The sequence below is a fragment of the Brassica oleracea genome, chromosome C6 (assembly GCF_000695525.1).
Source record: "Brassica oleracea var. oleracea cultivar TO1000 chromosome C6, BOL, whole genome shotgun sequence".
NCBI classification, from domain to species: domain Eukaryota; kingdom Viridiplantae; phylum Streptophyta; class Magnoliopsida; order Brassicales; family Brassicaceae; genus Brassica; species Brassica oleracea.
The window spans coordinates 3,768,144-3,784,802 of record NC_027753.1 but is presented as its reverse complement, the minus strand read 5'-3'; the positions used below and the strand labels follow the sequence as shown (position 1 = coordinate 3,784,802).

The 16,659-nt window shown below is 44.5% G+C and overlaps 3 protein-coding genes and 1 long non-coding RNA gene across 5 annotated transcripts; 2 read left to right on the top strand and 2 right to left on the bottom strand.

Moving 5' to 3' along the window:
* Positions 1 to 5,637: 5,637 nt before the first annotated feature.
* LOC106297252 lies at positions 5,638 to 6,573 on the bottom strand. Its single transcript, XM_013733531.1, has one exon. The coding sequence runs from the start codon at positions 6,571 to 6,573 to the stop codon at positions 5,638 to 5,640; it is 936 nt and encodes a 311-aa protein (XP_013588985.1).
* Positions 6,574 to 6,903: 330 nt separating this feature from the next.
* On the bottom strand, positions 6,904 to 8,073 carry LOC106297251 (transcription initiation factor TFIID subunit 11-like). Its single transcript, XM_013733530.1, has 2 exons — positions 7,897 to 8,073; positions 6,904 to 7,581 (listed from the first exon to the last, which is right to left on the bottom strand). Exons 1-2 carry the CDS (start codon positions 8,071 to 8,073, stop codon positions 6,904 to 6,906), a joined length of 855 nt encoding a protein of 284 aa, XP_013588984.1.
* Positions 8,074 to 12,046: 3,973 nt separating this feature from the next.
* On the top strand, positions 12,047 to 12,843 carry LOC106297250. The gene is made up of 3 exons (XM_013733529.1): positions 12,047 to 12,070; positions 12,182 to 12,266; positions 12,386 to 12,843. Exons 1-3 carry the CDS (start codon positions 12,047 to 12,049, stop codon positions 12,841 to 12,843), a joined length of 567 nt encoding a protein of 188 aa, XP_013588983.1.
* Positions 12,844 to 14,878: 2,035 nt separating this feature from the next.
* Positions 14,879 to 16,440, top strand: LOC106298993. Of its 2 annotated transcripts, none has more exons than XR_001261635.1 (4): positions 14,879 to 15,184; positions 15,280 to 15,328; positions 15,428 to 15,508; positions 15,642 to 16,440. It is a non-coding gene; the product is annotated as an uncharacterized LOC106298993 (long non-coding RNA). The 2 variants fall into 2 exon arrangements; XR_001261634.1 differs by having other exon boundaries at positions 15,428 to 15,517.
* The last annotated feature ends 219 nt before the right edge of the window (positions 16,441 to 16,659 follow it).

Below are 16,659 nucleotides of genomic sequence, written 5' to 3'. Positions count from 1 at the left end.
GGGGGGGGGGGGGGGTCGAGAGCTCGTTGCTCTCGATAGCTCTAACCGTAATGCCGCGGCTAAGACTAGCGTCGAGTTGGACGACTCCCCAAGCGTTCCGTTGGAGAGGAAGAAAAAATATTCCCGTGAGGGAGACGCGCCTACTTCTGTCGAGAAATCTCCTCCAGCGGCGTCTTCGGCGACCAGGTGTAGCGGTTCGGCCTCGAAGGGAGGTCGAATCAAATTACCGGACCATGTAGAGTTCAAGTATGATGGCGACACACCGCTCGCTTATGCCCCAACGGAATGTGCTGAACTAGTTCGCCAAATCCGAGGTGGCGCAAAAGACATGCCGCTGGTTAAAGACCTCATCTTCAAAGATACCTATGTCGACGCAGCGAGGACTAAGATTCTGGTGAGGATTACTTTCCTTGTCTCGCCCTCTCTTTGTTTCTAGTTTTAACCTTTTCTTTTGTTCGTGCAGAGTGACGGGAGCATGAATTACGTTGTCGAGATGTACGTTACGGCTCTCAAGGAGATTATCTCCAAGCTGAAGCAAGCTGACAAGCTCGTGCGAGTGAAGGACACGGTTCTCAATCGCAGAACGAGTGAATTTAAGGAGACGATCGACAAGGCTGCAGCGGAGCAAAGTCGTTTACTCGCAGAGAAAAAGGCTCAGAAGGAGAAGGTTGTGGAGAAGTTCGGGGAACTGAAGGGCAAATTCAAGCCTGTCGGCGAGAAGATCAGAGGACTCGAACGAGAGAAGGCTGCTCTGGAGGAAGAGAAAACTGCTTGGGAGAAGGAGAAGGCCGCCACGGCCTTAAGGCATCTGAAGGTAATCAATGGGCCAAGGGAATCTCGGAGTTACGAGGTCACGCATGAGAAAATCCGCGTTCAAACGGCCATGATCGTCAAGTGCAACCAGCGTTTTACCAAGATTCGAGAACTCGAGAAACGTCGTGGTGACTTTGAAACGGCGAGATCCTTGCAGAGCCAGGCCTTCGGAACGAAGAAGTGTCTCGAAGCGCTTAAGGAGAGTGGGATCGACATCCCGCAGGAAACGATCGACTTGTTCACCGAGCAGGAGAAAGAGTTCGAAGAAGAGGCTAATCGCTTAATTGTTGACGGGATTCCCGAAGAGGTTCTTTGCTTATCTCCACTTCATCTTCCGTCTCCTTTCTTGAATGAGAACCATTTGGCAGCGATCGACCCGTACGGGTCAAACACAAATCTGATCGATGCCGGAACCGTGACCATTCTCCAAACTCCCACGAGTTCTCAGGGTGATCATGCGATCGAGAGATCGAACGAACCGGCTGAAAGAGACCTCGAGGGGTCTTCCGTCCAAGGACGAGGCAACGTCAGTGGGATCGAGAGGACTGAAGACGCTTCTGAACCGACGACCACTCCAGTCGCTTTGAGCCCGGCCCCAGTCGCAGTCAACCTCGTGGTGTGAGAAGAGCCATCGACTCCGACACTTGGGGTTAACGATGAGAATTCGACTCTTCCACTGGGGGAGGATGGGACAGGATTGGACCCTGAAGATCTGGTCGAACTTTCTGATTCTTCAGCTGAGGAAGATGGCAGGGATAAGTCAAATGAACAGGTTCCCGCGAGTAATCCACAAGGAGCAGAGGAGGATCTCGAGGAGTCTTCGGCCAAGGAACAAGGCAACGTTGATGGAGTTGAGAACCCGCCTGATTCGACAACAGATGGGACCGGAGGTGCCTCTGATCCACTCGGAGCTCAAGTCATCGGAGGAGACCTTGATCGTGCTGAAGACTGATCTTATTTGTTGTTGTTTCTCTTAAAATTTCCGTTTTTAGCCCTGTGAGGCTTTCGTTGTTGTAACTTTGAACCCCTTTGGTTTTATTTTGTGGCTTTGATTTCCGTTTGAACCTTCAGTAAGCCTTGTGATTGTTTTTGGACTTAGAAGTTTTTCAAACGGAGTTCGCCTTAGCTGTGAGACGAGGTCTCTTAGACTCGGGACTGCCAAGGGCTTTTCGATGAGCACCGAATTTTGTTTCGGACTTTAGATTTTAACGATTTTTATCTGGCAATATGGTCGGTATCTTGAAGTAAACCTGAAGATTGATCAGACGGTTTATCGAGTTTAGATGCTCTGTGCCGATAGTTCGAGTCATCGAAACATTTAAACTTTAGACTTCGAAGAAAATCGTCTGTTTTTTTAGCGAAAACGGTTCTCAGTCGATCTTAAAGTAATCCTAGAGTACTCGGTTGGGCAAATACGACTTTAAAGGATTATAAGACGGTTGAAAGCTATCATCTCGATCGTATCGGCTGAAGCCGTGACATGACCGAAAATCCCCCGAGCACGTGTCTGATCAGGACATGCTCGCTAGTGGGTGCGAGTGCTAGTACGTTAGTTCGAGCGACGGAGTCATGCTCGTGCGTAAGCATCGCAAAAACAATTTCGTACTCCCTGTCGTTGAGAAGATTTGTTTTGTTTTTTTTTGTTATAGTTGGACCGGTTAAGGCTGCCTACGTACCTCCGGGAGAGGATCAAGCCATTCGTAGTTCCTTTTTGGTGAGCGAAAGTGGCAGTGGGTGCGCATTCACTCTTTTTTTTTTTTTTTTTTTTTTGCGGGTGAAAGTGGCTGAATGTCATTCACCCGTTGATTTTGATGCTAGTAAAACTGACAGTGAGTTCGGTTTCTCGACTGTTCGATATCCTCTCAAGAGTAATATCTTCGGAGTTGCATGGAGTTCCATGCTCTGGGAACTGGTTCGCCGGTCGACGTCTCGAGTCGGTAGACACCCAGTTTGATGACTTGGACGATTTTGTATGGTCCTTCCCAGTTAGTCCCAAGCTTTCCTGCGTTCAGTTCCTTAGTGTTTTCGAACACTTTGCGGAGTACTATGTCGCCCAACTCGAGAGGTCGAGACCTGACCTTCTTGTTGTAGTAGTTCTCGATCTGATGCTAATAATTCTGGATGCGGAGCAACGCTTGTTCGCGTCGTTCTTCGATAGCGTCCTAAGCGTCGAGCAGCATGTCACTGTTAAGCTCGACGTTCTATGGCATTTTTGATCGATGTAGGCTGGTTATGTTCACTTCGGCGGGAGCCATAGCTTCGACTCCGTGGGCCATTGAGAAAGGAGGCGATTTCGTCGCTCCTCGAGGAGTCGTCCAATGCGACTAGAGAACACCGTCGAGTTCATCGGCCCAGCATCCCTTTTTCAAGTCGAGGCATTTCTTCAATCCGGCGATTATGATCTTGTTGGATGCCTCGGCTTGACCGTTGCTCTGCGGGTATCGCGGGCTTGATGTGTTGAGTCGGATCCTCCACCTTTCGCAGAATTCTTGAAACTTGTTTGATATGAACTGAGAACCGTTGTCAGTCACTATTTCGTAAGGCAGGCCGTGGCGACAAATGATGTTTTTCCAGACGAAGCGTTGGACTTCTTTTTCTGTTACGTTGGCAAAAGCTTCCGCCTCGATCCAATTTGTGAAGTAATCGGTTAAGACTAGGACGAAGCGCTTCTGTCGAGAGCTCGGCATAGGCCCGATTATGTCCATCCCCCACCGCATGAAAGGGTATGGCGCTGTCATCGTTCGTAGTAACTCTGTCGGGGAATGAATTGTCGAAGTGTGTCGCTGGCATTGGTCGCATCGTTGAGCGTATGCTTTGCAGTCTGCGTTCATTGTCGGCCAGTAAAAGCCTAGGCTTTTGACTTTCAGGGCGAGTGCTCGTCCTCCAGAGTGATTCCCTGCGGCGCCTTCATGTGTTTCGGCCATGACAAGGTGCGTTTCCTCGTCGTGGATGCACTTCAAGAGTACTTTGGTCGTGGTCCATCAATGGCGTTCTCCATCTATGACGACGTAGTGGGCACTCCGTGTTTTGAGTCGTCTCGCGATCCATTTCTCGGGAGGTAGTTTTCCATCGACAAGATGGTCGATGAATTCTGTCCTCCAGTCGGCGGCTTCGGTTTGATCCGCTGCGGGGTCTTCATCCATGGGGACGGCTTCGGTTATGGGCGCTACAATGGTCGTTTCGCTAGGTGGGAGCTTGATGCTCGGTTTGTCGATCTTGTGGATGGTAACGGTTCATTTCACTTGATCGCACAGCCTGCTGCCCAAGGCAGCGAGAGCGTCGGCGTACACGTTCTCACCTCTGGGGACTTTGGGGATTTCAAAGAATTCAAAGTCCTTAGAGAGTGCTTGAACGACTTTAAGGTACGCTTCCATTCGTTCGTTGCGGGCATCGTAGTAGCCACTAAACTGACTGGTAACGAGTTGCAAGTCACAGTATGCACTGAGCCGCTTTGCTTTGACCACCTTAGCGAGTCGCAGTCATGCGATCAATGACTCGTATTCCGCTTTGTTGTTCGAAGCGGTGAAGCCGAAACTGAACGACTGTCTGATTAACTCTCCTGTCGTTGATTGCAATTGGACTCCTGCTCCCGATCCTTTGTTTATTGACGATCCGTCGACATGGAGTATCCAGTTTTGACTTGGAAGGATCAGGTCTTGTTCTAGCTCAGGCGCGAGTTCGATTAGGAAATCGGCAAGGACTTGAGATTTTTCAGCCGATCAGTTTTTGAACACGATGTCGTACTCACTGAGCTCGATAGCCCACTTTGGTAGCCGTCCGGACTGATTGGAATTTTGCATTACGGTGCGGAGGGGCTAATTCGTCAGTACTTCGATCGTGTACGGTTGGAAGTAAGGACGTAGCTTTCTTGCTGACGTGATAACGGCAAGAGCCATTTTCTCAAGGGTGGGGTATCGAGTCTCTGGGTCGGTCATTCGTTTGCTTCGGTAAAAGATGGGTTTCTGCTCGCCTCGATCTTCTCAGATAAGGACGCTGCTGACCGCGGTAGAGGACACTGCGATATACAGAGAGAGTATATCACCGGCTTCTGGTTTGGATAGCACGGGAGGAGTCGTTAGATATTGCTTGAGCTGTCCGAATGTTTCTTCGCATTTTTCGTCCCATACGAAACGCTTGTTCCCGCGCAATAGCTCGTAAAAGAGGAGGCATTTGTCCGTAGATCTTGAGATGAAGCGGTTTAACGCTGCGATTCTCCCCATCAGTCACTGGACTTCTCGGCTATTCTTCGGGCTGGGAAGGTCGAGTATTGCGGTGATCTGCTTAGGATTTGCTTCGATTCCTCGTTGGGTGACGATGTAGCCCAAAAATTCTCCTAAAGTAACGCCGAAGGTGCATTTTGCCGGGTTGAGTTTCATCCCGTACTCGTTCAGTGTCTTGAAGCACTCTTTCAGATGGTTCAGGTGGTCGAGTGCGCGGAGTGACTTAACCAGCATGTCGTCGATGTTAACCTCCATCGTGTTCCCCAATTTATCGGTGAACATTCGATTGACGAGTCATTGGTAAGTCGCGCCGGCTTCTTTTACCCCGAACGACATTACTTTGCAGCAGTAGGTCCCCCTATCAGTGATGAATGCTGTCTTCTCTCGATCATCTGGATGCATCATGATCTGATTGTATCCTGAGAAGGTGTCCATGAAAGTCAGGAGCTCGTTTTCCAGCAGTCGACTCAACCAGTCGATCGATATACGGAAGCGGGTAACTGTCTTTGGGGCATGCCTTGTTTAGGTCGGTAAAATCGACGCAGACGCGCCATTTCCCGTTTTTCTTCTTGACGACAACCAGGTTAGCTAACCATTCTGGATATCATATCTCTGCGATCGAACTGGCTGCGAGCAGTCGTTCTACTTCCTCGTTGACGGCCTTGCTTCGTTCGGGGCCAAGCTTGCGTCTTTTCTGGCGAATGGGCTTGATGGTTAGATCGACATTTAACTCGTGGGACGTTATCGCGGGATCTATTCTCTTCATGTCTGCGGTCGTCCAAGCGAAGGTCGATGCGTTTTGCTTCAGGAAGTCGATGATCGCGCGTTGCATTTCTTCGGAGAGGAATGCGCCGACTCGAACTACTTTGCTTTGGTCAGAGTCGTCAAGTGTGACTTCTAGAATCTCGTCCTTTTGCGGCTGAATATGTTTTGATATCGCGTTGATGCAAGGAGTCGATTGTTGCATCTTCACCGTTGCAATCAGTAAGTCGCGTGCGGCCTTCTGGTACCCTCGAAGTGTTTGCAGCTGACCGTTTGGTCCTGGGAATTTCCCGCATTGATGATAGGTCGATGATATTGCCTTTATCGAATGCAACCAAGGGGTCCCGAGGATCGCGTTATATGAAGACTTCGTTCGGATGACGGAGAACTTGACTGTGCGCGTTACCCCACATGCGTAGACTGGGAGTTTGATTGTCCCGATCATTGTTTCGGAATCCCCGTTGAATCCTGTGAGGGAGCGAGACGACGGATTCATATCGCACAGGTCGACTCCCATCTTATCGAGTGTATCTCGAAAGATCAGATCGACTGAACTGCCAGTATCGATCAGGACTTTGGCGACGTCGTACTTTGCGATTCCTACTTCGACGAGTAGAGGGTCGTTATGAGGTAGGTGGACACCGATGGGATCGTCAGGTGAGAAAGTGATATGGGGGTCATTCTCGGGTTTCGATGGCCATTCCTTCGAGGTTACTGCCTGTCGTCGATGATCTTTGACCGACCAGACCGAGTCGCCACAAGGAGGCAAGCCTCCCATAATCACATTTAAGAAAGGACCGCGCTCGACTCGTTTGCTCTGTAATTGGACCTTCAAATCGCTGGATAAGTCCTCGACGATAGGCTCGTGTTTGTCGCCGGTCTTGGCTTTCGTTTCTTCCAGCTTTCTTCGTAAGTCTGAACGTTTGGGTCGATTGAGCTTGATCCTGAGGTCTTCAGATTTCGAGTTGAGCTTATCGCAGAGATCGACGACTCGGGGCTTTAGGTAGGGTCAGATACTGGATTCTTCGACTCTTTTGGCTCTGGACTCTTAGATGACTGAGCGAAGATCATCTTTAGAGTTGTGCACGCAGTCGATTGTCTGCGACTTTCACCTAAGCTTGCTTCTCAAATCATACGACCCCTCCGGTCTGCTGTTCTTGCTTGGCCGCTTACCGGAGTGTTCGTGCGAGTCACGGACTTTGTTGTCCTCTTCCTCGTCTGAGGAGGAACTCGGTCGTGCGAGGATGACTTGGACACGTCGATGATTACGAGGTTGCTCTTCTTCGACTTGTGCTTCGCCCTCGTCTTCGTCTTGCTCTTCTGGCTTGTCATCTTCGGCGCGTCTGGGTCGGGCTCCGGCCTTGTCTTGATTCTTCTGAGCTTTCTTTTCTTTGTTCTTGCTCCATCTCTTGGTGTTGTTTGGCCTAGGCTTGGGAAGCTCAACGTTTGCTGTTCCGTTTTCGTAGGATGAGAAGAGGGCATCAACTAGATGCCTGCAATTTCTCGTATCGTGCGCTTTGGACTTATGGTAGCTGCACCATAGGTTTTGCTCGATCATGCCAGGATTCGAAGTTGAAGGCGCCGCTGGGGTTTGCGACTTCTCGTCATTTTCCCAGACGTTCCAACCCTTCTCGCGCACGACGACAGTCGATCCCGAGGGGTTTTTATCTTCGACGACATAGACGAAGTTTTTCTGCTGGTTGGATTTGTTGCATGTGGCGTGCTGTCGAGGCTCTTGGCGTGCCTCAGGAGCTTTTGGAGCTGTCGGCGACTTCTCGTCGTTTTCCTAGACGTTCCAACCCTTCTCGCGCACGACGACAGTCGATCCCGAGGGGGGGGTTTTTTTTTTGCCTGCAATTTCTCGTATCGTGCGCTTTGGACTTATGGTAGCTGCACCATAGGTTCTGCTCGGTCGTGCCAGGATTCGAAGTTGAAGGCGCCGATGGGGTTGCGACTTCTCGTCGTTTTCCTAGACGTTCCAACCCTTCTCGCGCACGACGACAGTCGATCCCGAGGGGTTTTTATTTTTGACGACATAGACTAAATTATTCTGCTGGTTGGATTTGTTGCATGTGGTGTGCTGTCGAGGCTCTTGGCGTGCCTCAGGAGCTTTTGGAGCTGTCGGTTTAGGGGTCGCATTCATTTTCTTGAGTATCGCTGCTGTGTCTTTTTCCATTCGGATGAAGTTGTTCGATCTGGCGATAGCATCCTGAAGCGACTTGGTGGGGTTTTTGTAGAGATCCTCGCAAAACAGGGACTTGAAGTAGAGGGTGTTCATCAGCGCTTCAACGGCGATGCTTTCGGGGACATGCACCTTTGAAGCAACAGCTTTGAACTTCTTGCGACAGCTTTGAACTTTTCTATGTAGTCGCGGAGGCTCTGGTTTGCTCCCTGAGATAGAGTCCACAGGTTGGATAGGGTCTCTCCTTGTCTCGTGAACATGATGTACTGCTTGAGGAAAGCGGCCGACAGGTCGTGAAAATCGTTGATGGAATCTCGTTCCAATCCAGTGAACCACCCGAGGGCAGGTCCTTGAAGACTCTCGATGAAGAGCCGACAATAGCCAGCGTCGTTTTTCTCATTGGAAAAGTTAGTTAGACCCATCGCGATATTGAAAGCGGTGATATGGTCAGTGGGGTCTGCCTTTCCGGCGAAGGTCGGAAGGCGGATTTTCTCTGCTGGTCGGTACCGTACGTCGGTGATTCGCCGGGAGAACAGAGTTTTTAGGGTTTCGGCGAGGACACGTTCGATTAACGGCGCCGAGGTGGGTCCTTTGAGCATCATGTCTTTCATGTCCAGGAACGACTGGTTAATCTCAGCGAGTTCCTGGACAGTTACGAGATCTATACCGCCGGACGTTTGAGCCTGGACGGCGTTTGTATTGGCCGTGGTCTCGTCGCCGGCTGTTCGATAGGTGTCGAACAACTGTTTCCGAACCGTCGTGGCTGGATCTGCTGAGTACCCGGCCAAGGGGGCTAAGATTGCGGCGATTGCGGCTAGTCGATCGTTCGTCACCTTCTAAATGGCGTCTTCCTGCGCCATCCTCTCGAGTATGGTATCTGCGAAGGCTGCCGCTGTCGGGGCGCCTTTGGTTGTAGGTGACTCGTCGTCGGACGGCGAGTCAGATCGAGCCATGATCTTTTTACTGGCGCTACTTTGTCTGCCCCACAGTGGGCGCCAACTGTTTGAACCGGGATCTGTCGACAAACTAGTAAAGAGAGAGAGACGAGTTCTCGTCGGTGGGTCAAGACAAAGACGTGTTTTATTAGATCAAAGAGTCGAAATGATGTTACAAAAAGGGGGAAAGAACGATGAAATTAGTCCAGCGAAAGCTGGTTCGTCGGACCGTACAAATTCGGCGAGAATCAAGATGTAAAACCCTAGATCTAGCCGAAAGCGAGTGTAACAATTTGCGGATCCCCTAATCGTTGCCTCTCTCCCTCCTTTTATAGATGGCTCCTTGTTGACCTAATTTGTCTTGACCTAGTGGGCCTCTTCGACGGCTGGGCCGGGATGTCGGGCCGTTAACTCGAGTCATCGAGCCGACTACTCCCGGTTCTCGCTTCGTCAGCTAAAAGCAGTCTAGAATCGAGCCGGTCGCTAGCTCGCGAGTCGACGAACCAAGTCTCTTTGTTGTGATCAGGTGATAGGACAATTATCTTGTGGGTTTTTTGAGAGGGTCAGGCCCATACCCAACAGTATTGTATGTATAAAACATTGGCCATGAGGCAATGATGGCAATAAGAATTAAGAAGCAGCATCGATACTGATTTTAGAAGAAATCCTGATTTGATGCCACAAGCAATGCAACAAACTCTTGAGGACCGATATGACTTGGTTGTGACACATAACCAGTGTAGAAAAGCAAAAGGGAAGGCTTTAAAGATGATTCAAGATGAAGATGATGAGCAATTTGCAAGGTTCAGAGACTACGAAACAGAGCTTTTGAGGTAAGTAGAACAGTTTTGTGCGCTTTTATAAAATAAAATTGAACTCTAACTTTCTATTACATGTTTTAGACTTAATCCAGAGTCGACTATTGAGCTTGGGACAGTGCCTGGAGTTGATTTAGTTCGATCGTTTCTATGTCTGTTTTAAAGCACTCCGTGACACATGGCGTGCCTACTGCCGTCCTATTATTAGGATCGATGGTTGTTTTTTAAAGAACAATGTAAAAGGTCAACTCTTGGCAGCCGTTGGAAGAGATGCAAACAATCAGCTCTATCCAGTTGCTTGGGCAGTTGTACAAGTGGAAAACACAGACAATTGGGTATGGTTCATTGCAAAACTCAAAGCTGATGGAGAAGGATTCACGCTAATATCGGATAGGCAAAAAGGTTTGCTTATTGCTGAGGATCAAGAGCTTCCTAAGATAGAACATTGTATGTGTGCTCGCCACATATATGGCAACCTTACAAGAGTGCATCCGGGCAGGGCAATAATGTGGAAGATCTTTTGGAAAATTGCAAAGGCATACACGGTTGCTGAGTATGATGAAGGAATTGAAGAAATGAGGCAGTATGACCTTGGTGTTTATGAAACATTAATGGAAAAAAAATCCTCAGGCTTGCAGCCGTGCTTACTTCACGGGTACAACATGTTGTGAAGATGTTCACAACAATTTCTCGGAGACATAAAACAACACAATCAACACAGCAAGAGAGATGCCTTTAGTGGCGATGCTTGAGACAATAAGGCGTCTAGCTATGGTACGCATTGATTTACGGAAGGAGAAAATGAAGAAACACAAGGGGAAATACAGTAAGAAAGTGGCAAAAACCATTGCTGAAGAGTCAAAACACAAAAAGAAATTGTCGAGCAGTTGCTGGAGCTAATGGGCAGTTTGATGTGCGTGAGAATATTGTTGGCCATAGTATTCATATGACAAGAAGGACATGTACATGTCGGAAGTGGGATATGACCGGCATTCCATGTCGCCATGCTCTACGAGTGATCATGCATATGAAGTGGAAATCTGATGATTATGTTTCAGATTGGTACCTGACCTCTAAATGGCGTGCCACATATGAGAACTCTATCTCTCCTGTTACTGGCATGCGATTTTGGAGAAAAACCGATGAAACTCGGATACAACCACCAACGAGGCCAGAATCTAAAGGTCGCAAGAAGAGGCAAAAGAGGATTAAAGGAAAAAATGAGTCTCCAAAAAAGAAACGAAAGGTTCAATGCGGTGAAGAATCTCCTAAGAAAGTTAAAGCTAGCAGGGAAGAAAGGACAATGACGTGTGGACATTGTGGGATAACAGGTCATTATGCTTTTAAATGTTCAAATAGTGGTGCCTCAGTTTATAGAAAGACAAAAAAAACCACGTTGTCACAAGGAGAAGGGCCAAACCAAGAATCACAGGTACCCCCTTTGACTCGTTTTGTTATATATCATTGCATAGTGATTGTTGTTTATAGTTTTCTCTACTGTCAGGTATAAGCTTTGATGGAGTTAAGCTTTGATGGTGGATTTTTTTTTTTTTTTTTTTTTTGCTTTAAGTTTTTAGGATCTGTTGGTGCAGGTTTTGTTGGTTCGGTTCTTAGGATGTGCTGTGATACTTTTGTTGTTTCTTGTGGATTCGTACTTGATGATGGTTAAAATAACTTTTTTCTAAACTATGGTTCATCTTGTTAAGACATGATCAATTTACTCCCAATTGATCTCTGTTTAGCGAAGTGTAAAAGAAAGAAGCAGAGTAAATAAAATTTCACCGCAAGCTACGTCGTATTGAGAAACGTCAACACTTAACAGTTGACTCACAGAATTAGGGTCAAAGTTGATTTTTTTTAAAAAGAGAAAGTTCAGGTATGTTGAATCGAAATTTGATAGTTTATGCATGCGTTGAACTACTTCACAAGTCTGGGTAGAAATAGAACTTATACGAGTTGTTCGTGTATGAAAAAGCCGTTTTTCTGCATCTATACTTTCTAGATTTGTTTGTTTTCACAATGCGTAGGGAAAAGTAATAGTTGGATAGTTAGCACAAAATAAAAAGAAAATTCTACATTTTGGAGGCTTTGTATTAGTAATAGCAATGGAAATAATACAAAATGTTTGTATTAATTTTTGAACGTAAATATAAAATCTAATAAAGAAGTAAACTGTACATTATTCAACTATTTTCCTATTAAAATCTTTCTTGAAACTTCACATATAAAACATAGAAATTCATAGAAGAATATACATAATTGTATTCTCCCCTTGTTAGCTCTCTCTTTATTCTCTCGTTATCTCTTTTGGAAACCATGCCAGTGGTGGGCAAGGAGAAGGTAATGAATAATCTAATAACTTCTCTATAAAAACCTATCAAGCAAAAACAAGGTTGTTCTTATAATATAAAAGCAACTAAAGTAACCATAATGATATATGCATAAAAACAGGTAACATGGATGAAGTTGACGACGAAACCTCTTGATAAGGAGAAGAACTTCAGTAAAGTCAAGAGGGCTCTTTGTAGCCTGACTCGTAAGTTATCTCTTATCTCTCTTTTTTCTTCGTTGAATATATTGAGAAAGAATGATTAATTTGTTTTCTTTTGATTCCTAACATGGTTGTTTTCTTTTGATTGCTTTGCAACACTAAAGAAATAAAAGACCAACGGTTCGACGATAACGAAACAGTCACGATCAAAGTGGTTTGTTGCAGTCCTGAAAAAGTTGCGGACAAACTCTGCAAAAACGGAGGTGGAGCTATCAAGAAGATCGAGTATGGTATCGAAAACCCTATGGCACCAAAGCCTAAGGCACCTGAAAAGCCTAAAGAAGGTGACAAACCTAAAGACGGTGACAAGCCTAAAGAAGCAGAGAAGCCAAAACCAGCTCCAGCAGCTTCGAGTTCTCAAACAATGATCTATAATTCAGAGCCGGGTCACCCGATTTATGGTGGGTCTTACAACGGCTATTACCAAGAATATGGGTCTTACCCGGAGACGCAGTGGGGTCAGCCGATGTATAATGGATATCCTTCAAGACCCATTTATGATAGCTATGGAGGTGGAGGTTGGAAAGGAGATGAGACCGGCTCATCTTGCACTATTATGTGAAGTCTTGATATCACACACATTATTACCTATCTAACTAGTTTATTTAATTTAGGCTTTTTAAAATGTTTTATTTCATTGTTTACAATACACTAACGATGCTTCTTTAATTATATCACATCTAATAAAATATTAGTATACATATACAACTGCTCATAGTGATCCTAGGAAACCAAATATATTACATACATCATCCTGAAAAATCAACCTTGATGGATGTATATGTTATTGATTAGTCCAATGCCATTTTCCTTTGGAGCTCATGATATCCATTATCTAAAAGACACTTCCCTCTCTATGCATCCCGACTCCTAACAAACACTGCAACAAGATCACAGAGGGTTTAAGATTATGTATCAGTAATATTTAGGAAAGAGGGCTAGAGAAAATAAGGATATATCCAATTGGGAAGATAAAAAGGTTAAGTGTTCATAAATTCACTTCCGTTTTGTGAAGTCTTACGATGTTTACTATCTTTTTTTTAACGCTTAGTGCCTTCAGTTTTTTAAAAAGGGCATAAGCCGAGGCTTATACAAACAGAGTATTGTAGCAGAAACAGAACATGAAGCCAGGGTACCAGTAGATCGATCCCTAAAACAAAGAAAAGAGCATAGTAAAAAATTCAAACTGCCAATCAAGGGGAAGGCAGGAGAGTGACATAATTGGAGAGAAGCATCCTAGGAGACTGCGTCGCGTAACATCCTCCACATCCCTCACAAGCAGGGAACGTAACCAAGATGGTCCATCACGAGCTATATAAGACTGATAACGGTAATCTCTGCTGACACTAACAGCTATTTCACGTGCACAACGAGTTCCTTATCTCGGATTGCTGTAAGCATAGTCTGGTATTGAGGAAACTTCCCAGGATTGAGGATTACTTAACCAGCAAGGTAGGATGATGGTTCAAAGACCACTTTATCAAAACGTACGTCTGACAGGCAATCAATAGCCCAAGAAAATCCCATCAGCTCCGCTTCTAGACCAGTGGCGGACGCAGACTAATTATTTGATGGAGCACATAATTAATATTAATATTAGATTAATAAAAAATATATTCAATATTAAATATTAAATATTTTAAACTGTTAATAATAAAAGATAAACAACTTTAAATTGTGAAAACCACAATAGCACTATTTATATTCAACTCGTTTTAATTTTTAAAGTTATATATTTTAAAATATGTTATTAATTACAACACGTTACAATTAATTTAAAAATATAGGGTCTTCAAATTTTATCGTATATATATATAACATTATGTCAATGTCATACATATTATTGGTCATTATACCTCAGAGAACTAAACTCTAAGAATTAAATTGAAATGATGAATTATTTAGTATTTATATATTGACTAGACTTGTTCATTTACTAACAATTGTGAATGTCTAATATTAAAACCTTGAAATGTGTTTCAAAACAAATTGAAATCTAAACATGAAAATGTAATAGAAACTATGAAAAACAAATAAAGAAAAGATATGCTAACAATACAAAAAGAGTAGTATCTATACTAAGAGCAAGAGCATGACTGAATCCCCCTTTGGGGTTCATTTTCTTAATTTTTTATTATTAAATTTTTTTTTTTTTTGATCTTTTTGAAAAAAAAAAAAAAATTGGGCCGCCACGTGCCGTGGAGCCCGCGCTACAGTGATGAACTTTAGGAGAGAGGATATCATGCAGGAGAGACGAAACGAGCCGAGTTCATCACTTTTGCTTTTTTTAATATTTTTTTTTTCTCGTAAAACGTGTGATCCTCTCTTTAAAATCTCTATTGCGCATGCTCTAATGAAGTTGGGTTTAGTCTCTCCTCGTGAAGCTACCTTATCTGTTTGCATAGAACGTTCGAGGGTCCAGCTATTCGGTGTCCAGTACGAGAGTCAATTCCCGGGAAAGCTGACACCTGTCATGCTCTCTTTAATAACTATCAAGTCTAGAACTAAAAATCTAATATTAGGCCTTTCAAATAATCTAAACCCAGGAAAAAACTAAAATTTTAAGTCCACCAACAATGTGCTCTGCGTAGCCCCCCTCGAATCTGATCCCCTTCATTCTGTTGACGGAATAACTCCTATTGATGATGGGTGCAATCAATTAACCCCACTATCTGTTCTTCAATGCCGACTTCTCACCTCCCACATCAACGGATGCTACTATATATTTGTCATCAAAGTGCTCATGAGAAATCACAAATCTTCTTCAAATCATAGTAGCCTAAAAACCCTAGAAGAATACCATCCAGGAACGGCAAGAATGCAGTTGTTACACGTCTTCTGCGGTTTTGGGAGGCTAGGAATGTAAAGAAAGGACGAGAGCTCACGTCTTCCTCGATGAGAAGGTAACCATTAATCAACTTCGTTAGCTGTATTTGTTCCATATTTCTGCTTCATCTCTCGAAAACTGGGAATTGAAAATCAACTTAATATTTTGCAGTCTACGCTGGACTGGTCCAAGGGTCAATTGGTGCTTATAGACTGAACCGGTCCTTACACAAAACTTATACCATAGCAAATCTAAATGTTTCTCTTACAGTTCCCTGATTTCTTGCATAACATATGCTCTGTTTTCTTTGTGTATGTAGCTATACTTAAAGGATTCTCAGTTCAGAGAAGGGGACAGAGCAGAGTATCAGTTCAGAATGACAGCTACTGTACTCGACAATGTAACTCAGGTTCCTCTATAGTTTTAAATCCATTCTTGAGAAATTCCTTCTCGGATCATTAATTGATGTGTTTATAAACCTTCAGGTTACTAATCTGTGATTTTCTTTGAAAATTAATCAATACTCTATGCAGAAACAAATGCTTAAGTTTCTTCGACTTCAGCTGTCATGTTCAATACATGTGCTTAAGCTGGACGGTTATGTTCGTTCTCCTCCTCGCTCTCTTCCCAACCAGTAGGGTAACAGTAAATGACTGATGCTTGGAAGTTAAAAGTAATTGAGCTTGAGCTGAAAAGTGAAAGACTGGCCAACTATCTTCTGTAGGCATTGTGGAAGAGCTGCGTGCAAGGGAACTTCTACACCTGCACCCTGTGCCCAGAATCTCTTACGGCAACCAACGTCCGCCTGTTCAGCGTTTTGTAGACCAGGTTGTGTTGTATCTGGATTCAAAATTAAAATGCTCAAATAAATCCAACTCTAACCTTCATAAGTCCACGCTGAGAAGGTGATGATCACCCGACATGCCTGGTGCTGTCAGCAAAACTAAACAGCCTACTTCTAAGCTGAACAAGAGTGGACCAGAGAACAAGACAAAAGCTGGTGACAATGTATTCATTGTACAAAGCCCGGTGGACCCATCACCAGAACCTCCTCAAAATGTTGAGGTTGTTAGTTCCGCAGAGAAAACAACAGTTTCAGACGAAGCTCCTTCAAATAAGAAAGCCCAAAACATTGTTCCAACAGTGGAGATTATGTGCCTCCAACATAGTATTAAGATAAGTCTTTTGTCAAAATAAAAACCGAGTATAAAGATGCAGTTGCATATTTGAGTTTCTAAGTGTTAGTCCAATAATGATGTCGTTCCTTATTTTTTTGTCCAACCCATCATGATTGGTTATTGTCGTTTTATGTTTTAGTTGGTTTTAAAACAGCTTGGGTTTTAATGGTATCTTTTCTGTTAAAAGAGAATTACCATTTTTATCTACTACAAAATAAGTCTAGGTCCATATATTCAAATAATATTTTTATTGTTTACATTAGTTTATTTAATGTATAACATTTCTAAATAATTATAAGGATATTAATAACAAACTCATTTTAACTATAAATATAAATTTTAGTTTTACGAATAACAAAATCTGTTGAGAAAA

Coding starts and splice junctions, on each gene's coding strand:
- LOC106297252 (XM_013733531.1), bottom strand. CDS start 6,573: ATGGGAGGCTTGCCTCCTTGTGGCGACTCGGTCTGGTCGGTCAAAGAT.
- LOC106297251 (XM_013733530.1), bottom strand. CDS start 8,073: ATGAACACCCTCTACTTCAAGTCCCTGTTTTGCGAGGATCTCTACAAA. Junction 7,582..7,896: donor CAGCTCCAAAAGCTCCTGAG/GCACGCCAAGAG, acceptor TGGAACGTCTAG/GAAAACGACGAGAAGTCGCC.
- LOC106297250 (XM_013733529.1), top strand. CDS start 12,047: ATGCCAGTGGTGGGCAAGGAGAAG. Junction 12,071..12,181: donor CAGTGGTGGGCAAGGAGAAG/GTAATGAATAAT, acceptor GCATAAAAACAG/GTAACATGGATGAAGTTGAC. Junction 12,267..12,385: donor GGCTCTTTGTAGCCTGACTC/GTAAGTTATCTC, acceptor GCAACACTAAAG/AAATAAAAGACCAACGGTTC.